General features: G+C 45.3%; 1 protein-coding gene across 6 annotated transcripts in view; it reads right to left on the bottom strand.

The window, feature by feature from the left end:
- LOC146177052 (THAP domain-containing protein 11-like) overlaps positions 1 to 23737 on the bottom strand; it is a 59869-nt gene that overhangs the window by 4965 nt on the left and 31167 nt on the right. The window contains exons 1-4 of one of the 6 annotated variants that reach the window (XM_084583078.1): positions 2140 to 4812; positions 1903 to 2034; positions 813 to 947; positions 466 to 593 (exon numbers count right to left, since the gene is read on the bottom strand). The exons of 4 other annotated variants lie outside the window; for them this stretch is intronic. In XM_084583078.1, coding sequence (XP_084439204.1) covers positions 487 to 593; positions 813 to 947; positions 1903 to 2034; positions 2140 to 2317 — 552 coding nt within the window. In that variant the 5' untranslated portion in view covers positions 2318 to 4812 and the 3' untranslated portion in view covers positions 466 to 486. Of the gene's footprint in view, positions 1 to 465; positions 594 to 812; positions 948 to 1902; positions 2035 to 2139; positions 4813 to 23737 lie in introns of those variants that run through there. One more of the 6 variants, XM_084583072.1, reaches the window with a different exon arrangement.

The following is a 23737-nucleotide window of genomic DNA, read 5'->3' on the forward strand; positions in this document are numbered from 1 at the left end:
ACTTTATCGTCTTTTCAGAACACCACCTGAAGGTTTCTGTGGACCAATACTGGCATTTCCAATGAGTCTTTCAGAAACACAAAAATGGGGCTATCAGGAAACTCAAAACCCCTGGGACTATCAACATGCACCTAAAAATGGAATGAGATACATCAGAATTTATAGCTCAAGCAACCGGCCTGTGTTGCTAAGTTGATTAGGAGAAAAAGCTGGGCAAGTGGTTACACGTACATGGCAAGAAACAGCACAGTAGACAAGCACTGAAAAAGGAAAGAGGCTAGGTAAGTGCTTGCTCCAACTGAACTTAATTTCGAGAAGTTCAAAATTTTTTGATGAGTACAGTATGCCAGAAAGCCAAAAGACAGAACCAAAAATAAAGACTAATAGACACTCAAAATTCCCAGTTGTCAACGGTGTGCACATGCATTTATGCTTATATAATATGACAGTTTTCAGGCTTCTCACCAGCTTCCTCCATTCTGCACTTCATGCAGTCACGGTGTATAATAGTGAAACAGACAGGAAACGGAAGAAGCAGCAGGCTGGCCACTGCCATCCAAAGCTGGCCACTGCCATCCAAAGAGGCACATTGCCTAAAAGGTCCAGAAAAAAAAAAAAAAAAAACAGGGAAGGGAAGTAGAAAAAAAGAGAGAAACAAGTGGAGTATGATGACCAGCACAAAAAGTAAGCCACAAAGAATTAACACACCAAAAGGAACAAGGCATGCAGCATGAAGTGTAGTACTGGCGCAAAGACTGCAACTGTTGTCCACTCTGTAATGGAGTACAGTAAAGAACATTTGCACGCCATACCAGTTGGGGCTTCACGTGTTCGGCTGAGCTCCAGGAGCGCCTCGACAGCATCTGCTGTTTCCGACTGATCTTCTTCACCTCCACTGTGAGTGAGTGCAATGGGCTGCTGCCCATCACTAGCCGGATCAGTGTACGCTGCAAGGATAGACATCTGATTATCTAGGCTGATCAGGAGTGCCACGTTCAATCTGATCTTGCCAGTAGTGAGCAGATGGCATTAAACAGTTGCGAGAACTGCTATCTGCCGACAACAAAACTGGTGCAGTTTCTTGAAATTGAAGTTGTTTCCCACATTCTTATTGAGCAGGAGTCGCAGCAAGTGAGAGAAGTCGACTAAGTGGGGCAAAAAATGGAAGAGTGCAATTCTGCAATTCTTTCTGTGAAATGCACATTTTTAAAGAGGTACAAGATGCACATTGCTCAGGCGGGTGCATATTTTAAGAATGTAATGGAAAGGATATAAATGGATTAAAATTTAGGATAAACAAACTAAAATCTCTGGCGCGTGCATACGTACACAGCAAGATGCATTGCATGTTTAGCTTCGCAAATACTAAAACGCATGCCAATCTCCAATATCATGGGCGTCAAACTTGCAACCGGACACTGTCACTGCAATGGCCTAACATAGGCGCACGCAAGCGACTAATCGCGGGCAGCTGTGGCCATACAGTGGAAGGAAGCTGAGGGCGCCAGCTTTCACCAGCATGCTGTTTGCATACGTTCGCGAGCGATACAGGCATGTAAAGGCTGGTTTACGTGCAAGCGATTGAGCGAACTGAGCGGCGATGTGCATGCGACAAGTGCGAAAAATTTCCAACGAGTTGAAACTACGCCGCTCTTGCCGTTCATGCCACCACGACAGATAGCGACAGCTCAGAACAGGTTTTTGCGCCGCCGCGGCAGAAATCGCTATCGTTTCCGCTTGCATGTGAACCAGGCTTAAGCAGGCGGCGCGTCACGTCCACTGCATGCCACTGCACAGTCATGGAAACCCGTCTGCGACTACAGCTGCCAGGAAACGTAATAAAAACCGCGTGAACGTCCTTGCGTACAGAACAGCGACATTATAGATTAAACCGAGGCGTACCTGGGCTTCGTTTCCGCTTCAAACTTCGCTCGAAACGATCACACTTTTTTTTGTCGCCGTCTGGATTAGGCTTCGTGAAAACAAAGCGGCTCGGCACCCAGTCCGGATGGTCCGGGTGCAACGATGGTGAACCTGCGTTCGGGACAAAGCAAACACATGATTGACCGCCCGTGCTTCGTGTTCACTCATCAAACATGCGTGTCAATGCTTGTATATGCGCATACGCGCTGTGCTTACCAGCAATGAAGTGCGCGCCACAGATCCGGTCATCCTTTCCGGGCGCCCAATTCGCTCTCCGCATGGCTTGTACCCACTGTTTGCACCGCTTTTCATCCTTCGGAAATCGGAAAAAACCTATGCCATTGCCCTTCTTCACGCGATTAGCGCATCCGACCGCGCAGCAACTCAGCGGCATGGCGAAAAACAAGCGAAATCTGCCGCTATTCCTTTGTTAACATACTCCCAACGTAGCGATGCGGCCGCACGCAGGCGAATGTTTTGCCCACCAGGCTGAAAGCACGTGCTCCGAATACGTCATCGGTGACGTAGGCCGGGAGAGGTCTATACGATCAAAGAAAACCATAAGTGACATGATATTTGTTTGTGCTGGCCTGTGCAATTTAAAGGGCCCCTAATTGCAAGACGTGTTGAAGAAAAGGATGAGTAAATGATCAACATTGTACTTCATCATAGTGTCTTTTTGGCAATAAACTTTATTGCATTGTGCGTTACGTGGCGAGAAATTCTTCACACGAAATGAACTGGCACATGCACTTGTCCAGCTCTGGAAAGTTCAACACTGCTGGGATCACAGTTCACATAATTTCATGTACTCCTTACACAATGAGAGCTTGCCATTTTCATGCTGCTTTTCGATTTCTGGCAACAGCTCACAAAAGTAGAACCTTTGTAGTCTTGGCACTTGAGCACATACAAAAGTGCTTTCAAAAGGCACTGCTATGATTGCATCTCTTTTCACTGTCCAGACATAAAAGTAGCAGAGTTTGCACCCAGTACAATACATCTGGAACTGCACTTGCATGTAATACCCATTTGGGCCATTCTCTGCTAATATGTACTTATCGCCAACTTCCTTGACATCATATTTACCTGATTTTATTAGACCTACCGCATCCATTACATATGGGCATTTCACTTCTAAAAGTGCATCAGCTGCCTGCAAAACACCGTCAGGTGAGGCAGACAGCCAAGGCATTGTTGCATGCACAACTGTGCCACTGAGTGTCACATTTAGCCCGTTTTTTTTCGAAAACTGCTCACGGGCAACAGCCTCATATTTATGGCCGTGCTTAGTTGCAGCATTTCCAGAAAAGTTTGGTGACAACATGGTCATTACTGCAGCTTTACATGACGTTGTGCTCTTTTTTGGTACTCTTTTCACATTTGATGCCGTCAGCCTCAAGCAGCGAGCAACTTTCCAAAGTGGGCTGTCCTGTTCTCTCGTATTTTCTTCTAGGCATGCAGCAGCTCTTGGTGAAAGAACTATGAACTTTGCATAGAAGTTAAGTAGACGAGCATGTCAGTGGTACAGTGAACTAGAATATTGGGTAGTGTGCTCACTCCGCGGCGACTCTACGGGGAGCGGAGTCCCCGCGTACGTCGACAGGCGTCTGCTTCGCGGCGCCGGCACCAGGTGGCGTCACGGTAGAGTTCACGGTAGGATTTTGCTCCGCCCGTCGCTGTCAGTCGGTTCAATTTCTCACTGCGTTGTGTGCATTTGTGGCTTCGTTGTTGCTCTGCTGTGCGTATGTTTTTTAGCGCTTATCGGAGGTCACTTCAAGCGTTTGTTCAGTAAAGGCCAGTTCAGGCTCTTTAAGCTCCCGTCGAAAGTGTGTTGACTACACCACGTGCGTCAGTGTGTGCGTGTTTTGCATAGAGATCAGAACTCTTCGTGCTTTTCTTTCGCATATGATGAGGTTAGCGGACATGTGGCCTGTACTAACCGGTTACTTCACTGGGACAGGCTGCTAATAAAAATAATAATAGCAATCTTTATTTAGTATAGTTAGAACAACATACACATACGGAAGCACCGAAGCCACTAGCGGGCTTGTGCGGCGACAGCCGCCAGCCGCTGCAATCTTCGCGCCACATCAGAACACCATCAGCGGCAAAAAAAAAAAAGAAAGAAACATTTGGCATAACACACTATCAAAAATGCACTGATAACATCAGTACATATTATATGTTCTCTAACGCTTGAACAGCAACTCTCGATGTTTTTCGGGTGGTCAAAGAAAATACGTCATCCGGTAGTTGGTTGAAGATGGCTGGGACATAATAGCGTTTTGTTGCTTTACCGTAATGAATGCGGACTCTCGGTTGAAGATAACGAGGAACATGTCTCAACGGTATCGGTTTCGTGTTTATATATGTGCCTGTATGCACTGCTCCAAAAATATTTTAGTACTACAATTTGTTTAAGAAGATTGTCAAAAGAAGGCAAACCGGCGGTGGCTGTTCTAAAGACACTGCTGGGCAAATTCTCCTGGGGCATGTAGAGGACGCTTGTAGCGATGTTTTTAAAAATCCTATTAACTCCATGTGAAAGAGAAGTTAAAAAAAAAACAACAACACATACTGTATCTTTAAGCACTCCCAGAGCATGGGCGGTTAGTTTTCTGATAAAAAAAGGCATCATGGTTTTCAAATTAAACAAAAATATTCAACACATCTAAGCTTCTTACAAATGTGGGTCAACTGAGTATTCCATGTCAGATCACTGTATAAGAGTACACCAAGATGCGTAACCGACGGGACGCTAGCTATAGGTTGACAAGAACACAGAAAGCAATATGAGGGATGTAAATATATAGAACGTACATTTGACACATCTTTGTGCGTGTTACGAATACAGACAAGTCGGGATTTGGTGCTATTTATTAGTATGAAGTTGCTTGATACTAGTAAAGTGTCCTCGATGTAAAGGAATATAGTGTATGCTTTCACGTGGTCACATTATCATTCACATATAACCGCACAACAAACTTACTGCGTCACTGCAGATAGGCCCAAACCAAAATATGCCGGCCCGTCGTAAAAACCATTGCTACACGCCTGGATGCATGACTGGCTATGTGCATACTAAAGGTGGCCCAAAAATAGCCCTGTTCGGCGTTCCCAAAGATGACGCTCTAAGGAAGCAGTGGGAGATCAACCTCCGTCACTCGGACCAGCGGCTGGATGAGAGCTGTGCTGTTTGTGAGCTTCATTTCGAACCTCGTTTCGTTCTACGGGACTATGTTCATATTGTGAACGGAGAAGAAGTCCGCATCAATCGTGGGAAGCCAGCATTATCCCCCGATGCCGCACCGACGCTATTGCCGAATCTGCCGGCCTATCTTTCAGAAAAGATACCGAAAGAAAGGCAACAAAGAAAGAGGAAACCCACTGGTGTTGTAACTCATATGGGCCCTCGAAAACAAAAAAGTCTGCCCGATATACCCGTAACAACAGAAGAGTAGGAATCAGCCCCAAACGAACAGATTCTGAAAGTATTCTTGATATTTTGGAAGTGGTTAGAAATAGACTGCATAAAGAAGTTGGTTGCCCTGTTCATGCAGATGGGCGACCTGAAGAAGTAATAAGGTTTTATTTAGTCACCAGACTGCACTTCTATGTGAAAGGGGTTAATTCAAAAATTGCAGAAAAACGAGAACGGGCGAAACACCTCAAACTAAGCCATTGCTAACGCTGCTGTAAAGTGCTGGAGCAAGTGAAGGAAATAAGCGGCAAAATGAATTATTTTTTAATCTATTACAGTGGGGTTTGCTCCTGCACCAGGTATAAGTTTGTGTGTATATAGTTTAGTTTGAATACACGTTGGCACGAGTTAGTCTGCACCAATGTCCGGTTGGGCATCTTCTTCATGTTCAGTTTTTTTGTATGGATGGGGGTGTAGGAATGCGTATTGTAATTACTGTAAAAGTAACCTGAAGCTCTGCATGTGTTCCTAAATTTTTGTTGGTGTCTCTTCTCTCTCTATTATTCCTCAGTACAGACTAGACATTCTCTTTACCATGGAACACTTTACTGAAATTGTCCACTAAACACCTGTGTCGCCACTGATTACTTTAATGCAGACAGCGGCGAGAGGCACTGCTGCTATCTGTGGAGGAGCTCCTTGAGCCCCACTCAGAGCAGATTTCTCCAGATGATGAGATAGGAGCGGAGATAGAGGTGGGAGACGAGGCGGAATACACATAGTGTGAGTTTGCCTGCTAATATAGAGGCTCCAGGGTGCATGGTTTGCAAGATGCTTGGAAATAATATTTGCAATATCCGTACTGAAGCAATCATTTCACATTGGTCACAAAAGTTCTATTCATGTTTGCCATTATGGCATGTCTTTTGAAATCTTGCTACAGGGCCAGTGATGTCTCCTTCTGATTTGCTTAATGTCCTACATTGCATATACGCAACAATTTTTCCATCGTCATATCACTTAGTATGAGTCCTTCTATGTATGCGCCTGTGTACATTAATTATCATGACATTAATAAGCGCTATAAAAATTTCACCACTTTCTTGCACAGCGTACTGCATCATATGATGAGTCTACATTCAGTCTGTTTTGCTTTCATAGGTGCCTGGCCCTTCTCTCCCTCTACCTGGTGCCCCCGCTGGGTCTCGTCCGCTGTCTCAGCCGCACGAGGTGCAGGATTTGTTGCTGGAGACGCGGCTCTTGCACGTGGCTCAAGAGACTCAGAACCAGCAGCAGGCGGTTTTATGCACAGGCCCAAGAGTTAAGTCTGGACCAAATTTCACCTGTCATAAGCTGCTTGCTGTACGTGCTGTAACGCAACTGCATTCTCCGTTCCTCACCATAGCTTACCTCTTTATGACTGTCTCTTGTGGAGTGTGATGTAGTATATCTCAATATTTATACTGTAAAGGGCTCTGATACGTTCAGCGCCTATTGCTGAAGAGAACGACGACAAGCATGTTCAACGCGCGTGACGGGCAGGAAAGAAAACGACAACGAAGCTCGCTTCAACGCTCGTACGTGTGCTGACATGTCTCACGACTGATCGCAGAACGTTCTATTGACTGTTGACGACGTATCGCCCTGTGCAAGGTCTTCTACAACAATACATGCGAAATGTGAACGTGAAGTGAGTCCTGCATATATACTTAATGCAGAAGTTTGCAAGAAAAGCACCCTTTACACACAGAACGAAGCTGCTGACCGGGGGCGCCTGCTCGCTGCAGTGCAGAGGATCAGCTCTGACATGCAGGACATCGGGGCTGCTGTGCGGGAATGAAGGGCGGATGTCATACGCCAGAACGAATTACTCGTTCAGCTTATAGCGTTCGTCCTCCTGCTGCTGCGCACCAGCCTAATTTGTTTTTGTTAATACAGTAAGGTGTAAAGTTTTGTTAATACAGTAAAGTGTAAAGTCCTTGAAAATTCTTTTTTAGGTCCTTGAAAGTCCTTAATTTTTTCCTTCCCGATGGCTATGAACCCTGTAAGGTCTTCTTTAACGTGTCCCGACGTTTTGCCTTATAAAAGAGTCTTTTTGCATTTCAGTTACTATCTTTGCAGCAATCAGTGCGTCCAAAACTCTTTTAAACCCTCTATGCTCTTTGCAGGCTTCAAGCACTATTGCCAAGACCTCGAGCTAGAGAAGACTGCAATGAGCTTTTGTCTAGTATTTTTTTTTGTTACTAATAAGAGAAACAGCCAGCATTCCATCCTTCGAGCTCAACTTGCAGCTTTTCAGGTCTTCTGCTGTGTGGTCAACATCGAGAAATAATGCAAAATGTTCCCCAATGTTTTACAGATGCAGACGAGAACAACAAGATATATATGTGGCAGATACAGACATTTGCCTCAGCAGTGAGGATCAAGCAGATGCATTGTTACCATCACGGCACTAGTCTCCGCAACCTCCTGCTCCGGTGCCAGGGTGGCGATAGAATGCTAGCAGCAATGTCCAGAATGGAGCCCCTCATGGTGAAAGCTAGCAGGCGTCGGACAGCACTTGAAGAGGAGCTTGAGGCTTGTTTACAAGCTGTCGCTGAAGAAAAAAATCCGAGAGCATCTCCTCTCCATAAAACACTCAATGAGCAAAAAGTTATTGCCAAACTAGCCAAAGCAAAGGCTAGTTTATTGCAGATTCAATGCTGTTGTTGCAGAGGAAAGCTTCATAAATGCAGCAAAAAATCAGTTTCGGACTGTTTTATTTGAGTACATATAAATTATGTGGCAGCAACACTAGTGGTGGCAACAAACCATATGTATTTGTTACTGCCACAGCCTTTCCCAACAGCTTCCAGCGGAGATCGAGGGAAACAAGAGCCTGACAGGTGGAAAGCTACAAAGTTGATCAGTATTAGCATTTCTTGGTCTTTCATGTGGCTATTTGCATTTTGGTCTCATGGAACACCACATCACCCTAAATGAGTTTGCCTGGGACTTGTTGAGGATATTTCGTGCAGGAATTCGGCAAGCTGTATGGACTAAAATAACCAGTGTACAATGTCCACACACTCATCCACTTGGTAGAGCAGTGCCTCCACCTGGTTCTTTAGACAGTTTGTGCTTTTCCTTTTGAGAGCTATCTGGGGAAGGTAAAAAAGCAGCTACTGACATCCAACAAACTGCTGGCACAGCTTAGCCACAGGATGTCAGAGCTGAGGCAAATGCCAAACCACTGTACAAAACAAATCAACAAGAAGCAGTTGCCTGGCTTCACTCGCTACTGGGATAGTAGCCCTATCTTTGTCACAGAAGTCCACGAGAACACCGCAAGGACAGAAATCTTGCCCAACAGTAGGGATTTCTTTAAGGTCCCACTGCCCTCATCAAGGCAGAGCATATGGTACTGCAGTGCACAGGGATTTGGCCTCTTGCACATTTTGAGGGTAAGGTTCAGTCAGACTAAATCTCCGTCTCTCTCTTCCTTTCTTTAATGGATCTCTCCGTGACACCTTCAACCCTTATGCATTTGGCACCCATACCTGGAGCAGTCAGTCATCAGCTTTCAAGATAGCGACCCTCAGCTAGGGCCATCAAATTATGTTGGCAGGCCCTGCACCTTTGAAATCTACCGACCTCTTTCAAAACACCTCATTCGATTCATTTGGTAGTAGTGACATCATTGCATCAGCCACACTGAAGACATTGATAGTCCATAGTGAGGAATTTCAGCTGCAAATGTGTTCTATACATTGCCTGTCAGCAGAACAAATACCGGTCTTCTGGCCCACATTGACCAACCACCAGGCACTTTCAAACATACAGACAATTCCTTCTCAAACCTTGCACTCTATGACACACTACGCTTAAATGTTTGGATGCATTATTCAGAAGGCGTAAGTATGCGCAGTGAGTCTTATCTTAATGGCTATAGTCTCTGCTTCTCACAATGGTCCTACCCACACTGCTAGCTTTTCTTTGAGGGCTGACCCAAATAGTGTCCTCCATGCCTTTTTCCATGCAAGCATTTCCTCCAGATGTGATAGGGGAGCAACCCAGTTCCATACTTTTTTCATCAGGATATTGCATTCAATTTAAATGCTGCTGTGAAGGCTGCTCATCTTCTTGGAGCCATCGCAACTATCATTCAAGGACTGCACCGGCTCTGCTGTTATTCGGCGAGATTTTGTGCATGTACTCAAAAATCCAAACAATGGAAAGCAGCCGCCACAAGTCTGTGCATATTAAGGCTGACTGCATATCGGATGGTATTTTGCTAAGTAATTTAGTGCAGTGAAATTTGGCAGACACGTCTTTTTTTTTTTTACTTTGACAGCCAGGCTAAGCTTCTACAACTCTTGACAAACGAGCTTATAAAATACGATCTGATAATTGAAGGCCTTGATGAGGACAATCTTTTCTCAGATGTACTTTCGAGCAGTCGAAAACAGTCGGGTTTATACAACATACTTCTTAGCTTCTAATTTTCTTTTCACTGTGAATGTATCTTTGACATCCGTTTTGTTCTTGTCATGATTGCTGGAGTAGTGATCACAAGTAGCATACTTTGTTGATTCCTCCTGGTTGTGAATTGTGAGAATTGTTACACTATAGCTAGCTATGTATTCTGACTACAACAGTGCACGAGTATGCATGTGTACTAATACACGCATAAGCTTTTCATTCTAGCTTTGGGAACAAAAAAGATCTCTGTTGCTCAGCTGCCTGAGGACAACTGGGGCGAAGCTGGCAGGGGATAGAGCCGAGCTGATTCTCCCAGTTACTGCGTTAAATATGGGACATATTCTCTCATGGATACACCCATCAACCAGGTGGTTGATTTGCAGCTTGTCCAGGTAATGCAGCATTATTCGTTGCTTATGTTCAAAGCCCACCAATCGACATCTTTCTCGTCTTCTTTTTATTTCACTGGAGCGATGGAACTTGATGGCTTGAAAAGAGGACTTCAGTGCCTTGCCAACAGCAACGTTTGTCTGTGAACCTGACCAGCACACCCAAGTGCATGCTTACATGCAGAGTGAGGCGAGATGTGACGTACCGTGTTGATGCTTGGCACGTTGGCAAAGTAAGTACTTGCTTAGATGCAGCAGTTGGTGTTTCTATGCAGGAACTAATCTCTAGCATCTACACAACAGCACCATGTCTGAGTTGTAAGCACTATTTGGGGAAACTAACAAAGCTATACTCAGAAGATAATGTTAGCATCAAAGGGCTTTCGTATCTATAGGATGTTTATCAGCCTCCGCTGAAGCCTCAAGGGAGAGCTTATCTAGCACAGAATCCTAAAGAGCTCAACAGGTAACCTAGTTTTTCATGTTTCAAATGCACCAAACGATTTTTCGAACTCCAATAATTCGGACTTTATGTAGCCTCTCATTCGGCTCTTTTTTTTTTTCTTCGAGTCCCACCTTACAGCCTTTGCTATTATATTGTCTTTAACCATAGAAACACAAACTTGATGATATTGCGATTACTGCTTCGCGCAGCGGCATGCATTTTGCAGCATGCGCATGACCTGCGCTTCACGTGAAGTGGCATGGACATGATGAAAGCATAACTGACCATGACTGGAGGGCTATAGTGGTGACAGCTTAGTACGATTCGCTTTCTTTTTTTGTCTAGGAAGGCATGGGTAGCAAGAAAGGCATGCTGCCCATACTACAGTGGCTTGCTGACTCTCTTCACTTTATTTGTTTCGTAAACAGCGTCCGCGTAAGCATAATCTTTCGAGATGAACTTGACGGCGGTGAGGGTGAGGCAGCTGCGGTAGCGGCGTCTGCAGCCTCAGCAAATGACAGCCAGCCGACTGAACCGACGCTACAGGGACGCCCGGGTGCCAGCAATGATGGCCAGCTGCCGGAGGCCGAAAGAGAAGTTTGGGCCAAGGCCAAACTTTGTATTTGATATCGAAATACAAAGAGCTCAATGAGCATCAAAATAGGTTGGTTGGTTTGTGGGGTTTAACGTCCCAAAGCGACTCAGGCTATGAGAGACGTCGTAGTGGAGGACTCCGGCAATTTCGACCACCTGGGGTTCTTTAACGTGCACTGCCATCGTGAGCATCAAAATAAAAAAGGCGGCTTCAGGTGAGTCGTGCGCAGCGACTACTAAGTTGATTAACGAGCAACACCTTGTTATGCGAGGCGTTCAAGCGGTGAAAATTTAAGGCTTAAGGCTGAATCGCATGCATGCGAAAACTCACGCGAACGCGATGGCGGCACGTGTCGCGCGAAGTCGCGCGAACAGAAATGCATGTGTCGCTTGGCTCGTCGCTCGGATCTGCCGAAATAGAAAATTTCGCTCGTTCGCCCGGAAGTAACCGTACGTCACTGCCGCTCATTTCGCATGCTTTGTTTATTTTGCTGTGTTGCATTACCGCGTAAATATTTCGCTTTGTACGAACAATGGTGGATAGCCAAGGATTCAAAGAACGTCTAATCGCAACCGAAACAACAATAGAAACAAGATGTCACGCGACTACTCGTACCAACTACAGTGCAAGTTAACACACATTCGATACGGTTTGTTGTAAGTACATTTTGCTTTGCCATGTTGTCGCAAAATAACTTGCAATCGTTATGACTGTTGTTGCATTTGGCAGTAGTTTTGCGGTGTACTAAGCCACTATGTCAGCCACACAACCCACACAGAGCGTCGTCGCCGTTTCGCTCGGTTCGCGCTGTCGCGTACATGCGTCTTCCCCAGTAGGCGACCCAGCGAACCATGATCGCTTTCGCCGCGCCGCCTTGTCGCGTCGCTCACTTTTTTGCTCACATGTGATTCCAGATTTGTTTTTGGCTCTTACATATTTATTACTCCAACCCATACAGAACGAAGAAAATGATGTGGACAAAGCTGGCCGAAGTTATGAACAATTACTTTGGTGGCACACTCACGGCGCTCCAGGTAGAGAACAAATGGAAATCATTGGAGCGCCGATACAAAAAATAAAAATAAAAAACAACTCTTCGGGGCATTCCCGAGTGTCTTGCGATTACGAGAAGTAAGTAGAGTGCAGTATTTCCCTGGCGTTTTTTTTTATTTATTTTTCAGAAAACTTGTAATAGCTGCTTGAATTTTTCAGCGAGCTCTCGGAAGTGTTGGAGAAGCAACATCATATTGCCCCGACCGTGCTGCTCACGCAGGGCAGAGTGCTCATTGCAGAGCAAGGTGAAGACGACGCTCGCTCAGAGTGAGTTGTTTTATTTATTATGGCATGAGTAAGAAGCTCATTGCCATGCAATTTACAGGCAAGAAGACATGCAGGAGGCGCCTGCACCAAGCTTTGACGGGCCGCAACAGCTACCACCAGCCCCAAATGTTGCCAAAAGGCAGCGGCGCAGAGACACGCCCACTGAATCCCTGCTTCAGATTATGAGAAACGCGGAGGCGGCGCGTGAAAGGCGGCATCGAGAAAGGATGGCCGTGCTACGGGAATTGGTAGCTGCCGTCTGCCAAAATAAAGAGGTGTAACGACACAACACCTGGCTACTGTTTTATTGCGCAACTACGCTGTGTTTCAGCACTGGTGACGAGCAATCATTTGCCTTCGGCTTTCACAGCATGCTGGCGAAATTGTTCCGACATCTTCATCGTCGTTGCCCACGCAATCAAGGTGAGGGAGTTCTGCTAATTCAGCCATGAAATCTCTTTCGGCATTGCACAAATTGTGCAGCACACAGGCGCCCATCACAATCTTGCAGCACTGGAGAACTGTTTTTGCATCGACTAAATAGAGCCGCCTGAAGCGCTGTTTCACAAGCCCGAACGTGTTCTCTATGGCTACTCTCTGCTGGCTATGAAACTTCTTAAACTTCTTCTTCCACTGTTGAAAGCTCGCTCCATTATCTCTGTAAGGCGTCAGCAGCCACGGTAGATGTGGGTATGCGGAGTCTCCTAGTACATAGTCGTCTCCACATTTAGCGGCGGCCTCTGAGAAGGGGCTTTCCTTCAGCACGCGGGCGTCGTGCGCAGAGCCAGGAAACCCTACGAACACATCAAGGAGTTTGTTGTTTTCGTTGCAGACTCCTTGCAGGATGATCGATGGCCACTTTTTCCTATTGATATAAGAAGCAGTGGATTCTTCAGGCTTGCAGATTTCCACGTGGCTCCCATCAATACAGCCAACGGTGTTACGAGGGCCTTTCCCACCACTCTTGGCCAGAAAACGTGCCTTGCTACGGGCCATTTCAGCATCGTCTGGCCAAGCAATCACATCGTCGCTGATTTCGAAAAGGAAGTCCAGCACTCTGCGGAGACACAGCACAACAAACGACTCGGCAACGTCAAATCGATCGGCCACGGAGTTCATGCTAGTCTGGCTTCAGAGATAGCTGAGGGCGATCAAGATGGTCTCTTCGGCAGAAATTTGTCGACGCCCGCTCACAGCCTTCGGATACAAGGAGGAGCGCCTGAAGCGTTTGCACACATTGTCAAAAGTCTTTCGGGACAACCTAAAGAGTTTCTTGAACTCGAAATCAAAGTACCTGGAGGACACATTTTGGAAATAACCTCTGATGCGGTTGCGATCCGCACACAGAGGCTTGCACGCCGCAAGGGAAAATGCAGCTTCGAACTCAGCGTCACTCTCGTCGTCCTCCACAAGTTCCATGGCTAACTGAACAATGTCACCCATGTTCATCCACGAACCACGCAAGTCGCAAACGCAAAATTCGATGCAAACAAAGGAGAGTGGCACGGCGCCGTGGCGCCGGCATTCGACTCGGGCCCTGCAGACGACAAGGCTTGCACTGCTGCACTTTTGCACTCGATTTGGCCGTGCCACGAACAGTGCTAGTGTAGCGCTGCACTCGCACCGCAAGAACTGGCGTTGCACTAGCACGGCACTTTTGAGAACTAGTGCCGAAAGTGCAGCCAAATCGAGGAGACCAGGGGGTCGCAATTGCCCGTTCTTCGGTGTTTTATGCCCACGTCTTACAGCAACACAGGAAGCCGGAGATCGTGCTACAAACTTCAGGACTTTGGCAGCCCCGGTTCGAAGGCAGTGACCAAAAGCGCTTGGCAGGCTTGCCATACGCGTCCTTTCTTGCAAAAAAGAGGGTGCTTACCACACTTTTGCAATTTTAAGCACCTTCTTCCCCTGATAAACATTTAATGAAAAAATATTTGACAATGAAGTTTTCATGCGAAGACCTCCCTCTTTTTGCAACAAAAATGGCGAAGACTGCTGTCCAGTGCGCTTGCTCACTCAGTCAATCTGGAGCGATTATTGGAAACCGGAGGTGGTGCAGTGTCCATGACGCACTCTCCACTTCTTGTTTGCAGCGTTCCGACACTGCACCAAGCTGGCGACGCAGGACAGCATAAGTTGACCAAAAGCGGTGCCAATTACACTAACAGCATGTTGTCACGTGGACCAGACATCGGCGGCCATTCAGCGGATCTTGGCAGGTCTCACAGGCATAGAGGGACCACTGTTCATTCTTATGTATTAACTGTTTGACATCCTTAACGGAAGTCGGGATAAGCTTAAACAGGGCTGTTGGCATTTGAACTTTAAGTGCACTGCAACCGCATTTGCGAAATATTTCTCGCGGCGGTCTCCTCAGGATATCGGTGCGAAAACATGGAAATGAAGGTGGGGTTACTTTAGATTTTCGAATGTATATAAGCACCACTTCTTAGGGCAGCGCGGTCATGAGGAAAGGTGGTTAGCAACAAGTAAATACAGTGAATGCGCATGCAAATTTTTTGAAAAAAAAAAATGTTTCTGGAGAATAGGGGGGTACTTATTGCTCGATGCGAGACAATATGGTATATATACTGAAAGGAGGTTCATTACCGCTTCAAGGACTTCCAACTGACGACGTCAGTTCAGAGCAACGGCTGTTGCAATTGCAAGTTATTCAGAAAAATTGCTTACAACTGTTGAATAAATCGCGATAAACTTTATGAAATAAGTAAGAGTCGAGTACAAATTTTGGCGCGTTTGTCATAGAATTACAAAGGGCTGACTCATGCATGCTTAATGTTTATAAAAAAGAGAAGATGCAGCCCTAAAGCCTCTGCATTAATGATTTGCTTCTTTCCTGCTGGTTACAAAATTTAAGCTCATAAATAGGCTTTTATTTGTTTTCAGCAAAGCTGATCCACTGCAAGGTATGGCAAAGCGTCACAAAGCCGTTCCCGATCACTTATTTGACGACAATCAGCTGGCCATGGTTAGGAAGCACCCGCCAAGGTTCTAAATTAATAGCACACATTCTTGTTCAGGGATGTTGCCCATGCATCATTCATGTTTTATATGTTCTTGTTCTGTGCCTCACTTAGGCCGTCCCTAAAGCCAAAAAAAGAAAGCTGCAGACTGCTGCCAAGAAGGCAGCTATGCTAAAAGTTTCCAGAAAGCATCGGCTTGCTCTGTTTTCAGAGTCCGAATCAGACTATAAAAAAGATGACTATGAGCTAGTACCCAGAAAAATGCTAAGGAGAACACCCAAAAAAATTGAAAGCTGAAAATATAGAAGCTTTCGAATTCCCAGAAAAACATGTCAAGAAGAGTTGGAAAGAAAACAGGAAGCGCCAAGGCTTGGAAGACCGAATGAGATTATAAACTTTTCATGCATGCACAATGCTATACTTCGAAAAACGTTTTGTGCCTTTATTAAGAGCCTCATATCCCCGGCAAAAAATTAAAAACGACCCTCGCAATCTATGAAAAATAACCTCCCTGAAGGTCGCGACACCAAAACCCTTGGTTTTGCCAGCTTGTTCATTATTATTATTATTCTTAAACGCAAGTAGCACAGTAAAACATCTGAATATGCTCACTGAGATGATAGTTACACCACAGGGAAATTCATTCAACTGAAACACGCTGTTTACAATTCCGTTCAACATGCGCTTCTGAAATCCTTAATGTTATTTCAAGATACTACTACAAAATACTAACATTCTTTGTTTTTCATTTTATTAACAGTTTTTTGCCACCGTGGACATTCGACGTCCTCTCCAGCGGGCGCTCCTCAGTCATCGTGTGGGGCGCAATAACGAACACGGATAGGGCCCACTAGTGAGTTGAGAGAAGCTTTTTGGCTGAGACATACTCTGTGATTCTAAGTAATATGCTTCACCCGTACATGCTGGATGGACCATTCAATTATGGTTGCGTTTTGCTGCAGCATGACCGCAGCCCGGTACACAGAGTGCGCGGAGTTACCCAGCTGCTCGAGGAATTGTGTGTTAGGACGCTGGAATGGCCGCCTGTGGATGCCGACCTTAGCCCAATAAAAAATGTTTGGGGCATCATGAAAACTCGTTTGGTGGCCCCGCCACCTGGAAAACTCGAGCGTCGCTGACTTGTGGAACGTTATCAGGACAGAGTGGGAGGAACAGCGGGCCCAAAGTGACCTTATCTCCGCCTTCTACTGCTCAATATAGACACGAGCATCCAGAGCCATCGAAGTTGGAGGCAATTTTTCAAAGTATTAATATACTAGTTTTGACAGCAGCAGAACGTAAATTTTGCAATCTATTTTTCAGTGTTAATAACTTCATTCAGTATCATCATTAAATAGGAGTTTGGGAAATCAACAGGCCTCTTACTGAGAGAGCAAATTATTTCCTCCACTTAACCATGGCGGCTAGAACCAAGTTGTTCTTGTCTGAAAGTGTTTTCTGTCATGAATAATGATCAAATATGCAACGAATTTCAAAGGAAGTATGCGAGTGCTGTTATCCAAATTTCTTTTATTGGAACAGTTTTTAAGCTTCAGGAAATTCGAAAAGGACCACGTTGGAAGTATTTCTATGACAAGGTGGGTACGCGCACACAACCATATTTACATTAGCGCAATGCTGACTCAATCGACTACCTTGCGATTTCTTCCAGTGAGATGATAAACGATCTATTGTGACATTGTTTGTTTACTGAGATCGACAATGTTCCATCTGTTGCTCACTGGTATTATGGTGCCATTTTAATCCAGTACTATGCGAACACAGCAGGGACCTCTGTACCATTCTAAATGTTTAATTCCTTCAGTCGTAGGCCGCGCCAAGGTAGCAATGCTCATTGACGCCCATCGTGATTATCGTTCTAAAGATGTACCGCTTCCCCAAGTTAGCCATGCCGTGCAGGCATTTTATAGTCATGCTAGTGTGCGCGCCTGCTCTCATGCCATATCTCGAACGCGCTAGAAAAAAAGACACAAAATGAAAAGGGGCCACCAGATTACTACTGCTGCAACGCTGCTTCACACTTAAAGACCAAAAAAAAATCACCAAAGTTTCTTTAAAATCTTCCAACTTTCCCGCCGCTCCGTGCAGCTAACACCCAGGACTTAAACAAAAACAGCGACATAAGCGCTAGGGTCCCCCCCTCCAACTCTTCTGCGAGCCCAATGATGACAAACAAGCGCAACACAGTTAATTACACCGTTTCTATTGGCACCACCAATACATTCCCCTCCTCATCCTCATTCGAACCTAACATTTAAACTAATAATTATACAGTGTTCATAACCACATATCCTTAAAGTACAACTCTTTCTGAACAAAATAACACTAAACTCACACAAATCCCCCCCACGCAATCCAAATCTGCTCTATTTGTTCCAAAATTTTCAAATTCGGACTTGGCCACAGATCCCCACGTGTGTAGCTCTCTTCCAAACCAACAATTACGCAGCATTCCTAACCTGATACACTTAAAGTACACTCCGTTCCGAACGAAACAGCACTTAATTTGCACAAAACCCCCCATGCAATCCAAAACTGCACTATTTTAAACAAAATTTTCAGTTTTGGACTTAGCCCCAAACCAACACCGAGCCTCATCTCCCACGAGGTTATTGGAAGCACCCCTTACTCTCTCAAACCACAAGAATTGCCCTTAAACACCCAGGAACAACACATTCCGTTCACTTAAACTTCATTTACAACATTTTACTCAAAATCTTAAATTTGGACTTGGTCATTGTCAACACCCCGACCGGCCTGACCTCCACAATCACCTGACCTTTTTCGTTACACCTCAACCCTCTGACTCTTCTTACCTCTAACCAATCTCACCAATTAATTATACAAATTATCACCTAATTAGCTACAAAAAGGGAATAAAAGTACTTTTTTTCTTCCCCTCGTACAGTACAACTTACTAATCCAAACTGATACCACTTATATTCTAGCCTTTGTACCACGGATCTATTACTCTCTTATTGAGTGAATTTTCCTCGTTTTTTTTTCTGTCTCTGTTTTGTTTTTGAGTGTCGGAGTGTCCGTCATGCCATTTTAATAAGATTCAAATATAGGTTACTACCTATCTACCAAAACTCCACGCACTTTAACCATTCCAATTTATCACCCTGAGGGAAACACACAATAGTAAACAGAAATGCAGAGGGACATGTCCCATTATAGTTTTCACAAAGAAAAAGGGCTCCAAAGCAAAAAATCTCGGAGATGACTCGCACACCAGCACGCACTTGCAGCCTGACACTGTGTAATCAAAACCTAACCAAGGAAACAACCCTCTGATCACCTCCGATAGCTCATCAAGCTCAGAACAGAACTCGGACCAGTCCAAGGATGAGGAGGATACACCAAACAATCCTCCCACACGGGACAACAATCCAGCAGGCACCAGGTTTAGGAGACTGTAACAGAAGAAACGGCTGCCATCCTCCAGAGGAACAACCTCAAACTTATGAAGGCCATCGCAGCAGGCCAGGGTCACGGCCTCTCCGCAGCCCTGACAAACAAACTCCTTGACGCTTTTACTAACATAAAGACTGCTCTCATTTCGGCCGCACTCAAGAACGCGGAGCTCAGGGACTCCCCAAGGGCCCTAAGGGAGATATTAAGGCCCCTCACCCCCACACAGACCTTCAGGCAATGAGAGCCCAAAGGAACCCTCTCCCCCCCCCCCACTAACACCATAGTCATACCCAATTGCTCAAAGCCAACAGCTGTTGCCACGTTCCTCCAAAAAACCTACGATCAAGCTGAATACGGATTGACAGGCGTGGAAATATGGGTCAGTGGTGACAAGGTGGTGGTCAGCTCCACTAGCGATGATGGGATTAATACTTAAGGCTGTTCAGAACAACCTGAGAGCTCACGAGCTATCAACACACCAACCAGCCCTAAGGGGGCCTACGTTTAAGATAGTCGGCCTCCCCAAGGAGATGGAGAGGGAGGAAATCGTCCCAGAGCTGAAAAGACACAATTGCCTCCTCACAGACGAGGACGGACTCCGCATCACTGCAGAGCACATCAATCCCAATGGAAGGAGGGTCGTCATCCTGGCCACTAGCGTGAACACATATCACTGACTGAAGGAGACCCAGCTAGTTAGGGTGGGATGGACCTCCTTCCTCATATACATAAATCATAAAACCCCACTTTGCACGCAGTGGGCCACTTATAGACACGTAGCAAAGCACTGCCACAACAGAGACCGCGTATGCACCATATGTGCGCAGCGCCACTATATAGACAGACGAGTGAAGCAGCAACACAGCCAGGTGCTGAGCACCTGGCTGAGCACGATGCTGAGCACGCCATGGGCAGCAGAACCTGCCCCACCTTCCTACCTAACACACACACACACACAACACTCCACCACAGTCATAGACCAAAGCACACTCTCAACACAAAGCACAACCTCTGAAAATAATGCAAGCAAATCTGGCACACGCCTCAAAAGCCAATGAACTACTACACGTATACCAAAAACAACACTTTGAACTTGATGTGTCGGTTTCCACTCAAAATTATAATGCGCATTCCCCTCCTAAAAAATTATGACAAAAACGGTGGACTGAAAAGGCATTGTAAAGCGGATACCGCTCCAACACTCAGAGCTTTCGCTCTATCGCTAGGAAGTGCAGCTGGTTGAGGCCAGGCTGGGTAAGAAGGTCCTTGAACCAAACTGGGGAATGCAAAACCCATTGCTGAGAAAGGAAGTGTGTGCGGCGGCGCGATGGTGCAAGCCCGCTCCTTGAACACGCCTTATATATGAAGGTAGTGCAAGTTTCAGTCAGACTAAACCATGTTGATGTATAGTGCATAACTCTTGAACCTCTCATCTTGAGCTTTCCCTTATTACACGTGGATGTAAAGTAACAAAATATGTAGTAATGGAGGCAGTGATGGGACAGAATGTTGAAGGTCTGAAGAAACTCCATTTGGTTACTCTCATCCTCTCTTTGCACTACATGCCCTGCCCATGCCCATTTATTCTCGGTTGCCACTAGAATGTCACAAACTCGTTATTTCTCTCGCCCACTCTTCGTTACATAGCTCTCTGTGCTGATGACATTGCCTTATTATGAGGAAGAGATAGATGCGAGGATGACTATAACAGCGCAAATAAGGTTGGCTGCACTGTGAAAAAGCAGCGTATCGGAAATCAAGAAAAAATTTCTTACATCACGTACCTATGCCGAGTAAGCTTGCTACACTGTTGTAAAAATTACTTTGACAACAAAAGTGCTCTAATATATAGTATTGTTTAATTGGCAGTTGCTTCATGGTGGCACTTTTATAATTTCACTTGTCCGTTAAATATTGTTACAGGTCATGTTGTCCAGCATAATCAAATAATGCCGTATGTTTTCAATTTAAGCCCAGGACGTGAATTGCTGTGTGATTGGGGGAAGGTTTCAATAGGACAAAAATGAGCAGTAATGCTACTTTTTCACGCCCAATTATGCGCGGTTGTTTCATAGGTTCTAATGCTGGATGGCAAGCTCTAAGTATGCTGGATGTGTCACGCACAGCGCAAATACATCAGAAAAAATTAAAAATGTTTGGGTATATAGGGCAAATTGGCACTTTGTTGCTGTATACCGATATAGAACATCTAATTGAATGATTTTTAAAAGAGGATGAAAAATTGATAACATGCGTGCAGCCTCTTGATTTGCTGAATGCATAGAACTGCTAGTAAGTTCACAGGAGGTAGTGAGATTAAGAATATGCCAAAAGAGGATGATTGGACAAGATACACGAAGCAATCTTAAAGCACCACAAGATTGGGCAGCAAGGTCTCCGCAGCAGCCAAAGAGGCAGAAGGTGATAGGAGACCTGCCTGATAGAAGTGTGGGAGTATAAACTCTAGCCAAAATTTATCTATATTATAAGAATCTCTGCTCATTTTGTAGCCAACTTAATGCATGCAGTTAAAGCTGCTGGCTTTATACATCTCGAAAAAAATCATTTTGTGCTTCAAATTCTTGCAGAAACCTACAATATCTTGGACAGTTAACTACACTGTTCACTCACGACCGGAAGTTGGCCTGGACACAGAAAAAGCTATGGAAGACTGGGACCCTTCGGAGAAAAAAATGTTCCGCCTCGGAGCTCGGGCATTTTACCTTGCTTGCTCGAAAGCATTGCTTCAGAAGGTCCCCCTCACAAATAAGGTGGTCATGCATGCAAGGTTTCTGGGTTTACAGTATGAGAATGCTGAGCAGGAAGTGCGGTCCTTAACGCTACATTGTGGGGCAACTTCCTGAGGTTTTGGGTGATGGTCAGGTGTCATCTCTCGTTGATGAATGGCTACTGGGCAAAGATATTTTGCATGAAGACAATAACAGGTGAAACAAAGTATCCCATGCTTTCGAAACTTATAAAAGCACTGCTTTCTCTGCCGTGCGGAAATGCTGACCTAGAACGAGGCTTCAATGAAAATAAGTACCATTTAGATGGATGGAGCGCTCTGAATATCGCTAGTGTTAACGGAATGTGCCAAATTAAAAGTTACCTTCAGCGCTATGATGGTGATGCAAGTAAGGTGCTTCTCAGCTCTGACCTTTTGAGATGTGTGAGGTAGTCTCGAGCGAAGTATGCTCTGAGGATGAGCGCTGAAGAAAGCACAAGCAAGCGGGCAAGGAGGTTGTTTCAAACCAATGTACTCTTCAAGTAAAGAAGAAAGTATTGGAAGGCCAGGTGCAAGCCAGCAAGGTGTTGCTCACTAGGGCTGAAGAGATGATAAACTTTGGCATTAAAGAGAAAGACATGGACAAGGTTGAAAGTGGTCGCTTGCTTTTGACTACAGGGAATGGAAACCTTGAGCAAGCCTTTAAAGAACTCAAGGAACTGGAAAAAGCAAATGTTGAAAAATGCGAGGCATTGAAATGCAAACAACATCTGCACTAGACATGCAAGACATTTATATTGTAATAGTGCAGGTGAGACTTAGCTCGCCTTGCACCTAGTCATGATGTGGACATTGTCTGTTTGGTGTTGGTGCTATTCGTGATGTATTCTAGTTGATATTCCTGTCTACACGTGGTTAGGAGTGCAATAAATTTGTTTGTAGTGTTGATACAAACTTTTTCTTGTATGCTGCTTTGCTTGGCCTTGTATAGTGTACCTATGGATTAACCTTTTTTACAGGTTTGTGCATAGATCCCTACCTTATGGGTTTCTCAAGTGTTAATTTGTAAATGGTTTGCAGGTACTTGCCCAATAAACGTAAAACATAATTGAAGTGAGACAGCCTAAAAAAATAAACCAACTAAATCTTATGGCTCACATGTATATATATAGTCCGATGTTCAGACCTTATTTTTGTACAGGAAGTAAGGCTTCTTTCCCGTAAAATTGCTCGAAGTTATGAATATTAGCTCCAAAATGCCGAATTTTTTTTCCGTAAGCTGCTCTAAATATGGGTTTTACTGCTCCAAAACTAAGATTAATCTGCTCCAAAAATTGCTACAAATCCTATTTCAGCTGTTGCACCCCTGTGAGTGAAATAAAGATGCTTCTTCCATGGCCCGCTATGTGTGCCTTGCGTATCCCTTGGGCAAAGAAATTACCCACAAACTGGCACCCAACTGGGGCTAAATTAGCAGCCCCCATGTGGACAATTTCTCTTCCGACGCGGACTCACGACGAGCTGGTTCTCTGCGATAGGCACGATACATTTTGAATTTAGGGTTAGCGTGTGTGTAGATGAGGCGGAATGTATTATAGTGGCGTTTGTGCAGTGTTTTAATTTTGTTTTAGGTTATGCGTTTTTTAGTGTCGGGCGGTTTGTGCTTTTTTTCATATGTTGTACACAGAGGTGAGGGTTGTCACCGCGATTAGTATATGTGACCGGCCTGCTGATGCAGAGTAGTGTTTGTGCGCAAGCGATTGTTTTTTGGGCTAGCTACAGTTTGAGTGAGGCATGCCGCCGAGGAAGGACGTGGCAGATAGGACCGGTGCGTCTGGGAGTGAGGCAAGGGATGCGGCAGAGCCCGCGCAAGTTCCTGACGCAGCCGCTCTTATGCAGCACAAGACCGCGATGTTATCTGTATTAGCCCGTCAGCTCGGCTCGGTGGCTAGTGCCAACCAAGCCGCAGCTGCGGCGACAGTCTCGCGTCCATGTATAAATCTAGAGGTTACCTCTTTTTCTGGCTACAC

This window comes from Amblyomma maculatum, chromosome 10 (assembly GCF_055883805.1).
Source record: "Amblyomma maculatum isolate TAMU_Amacu chromosome 10, ASM5588380v1, whole genome shotgun sequence".
Lineage (NCBI taxonomy): Eukaryota > Metazoa > Arthropoda > Arachnida > Ixodida > Ixodidae > Amblyomma > Amblyomma maculatum.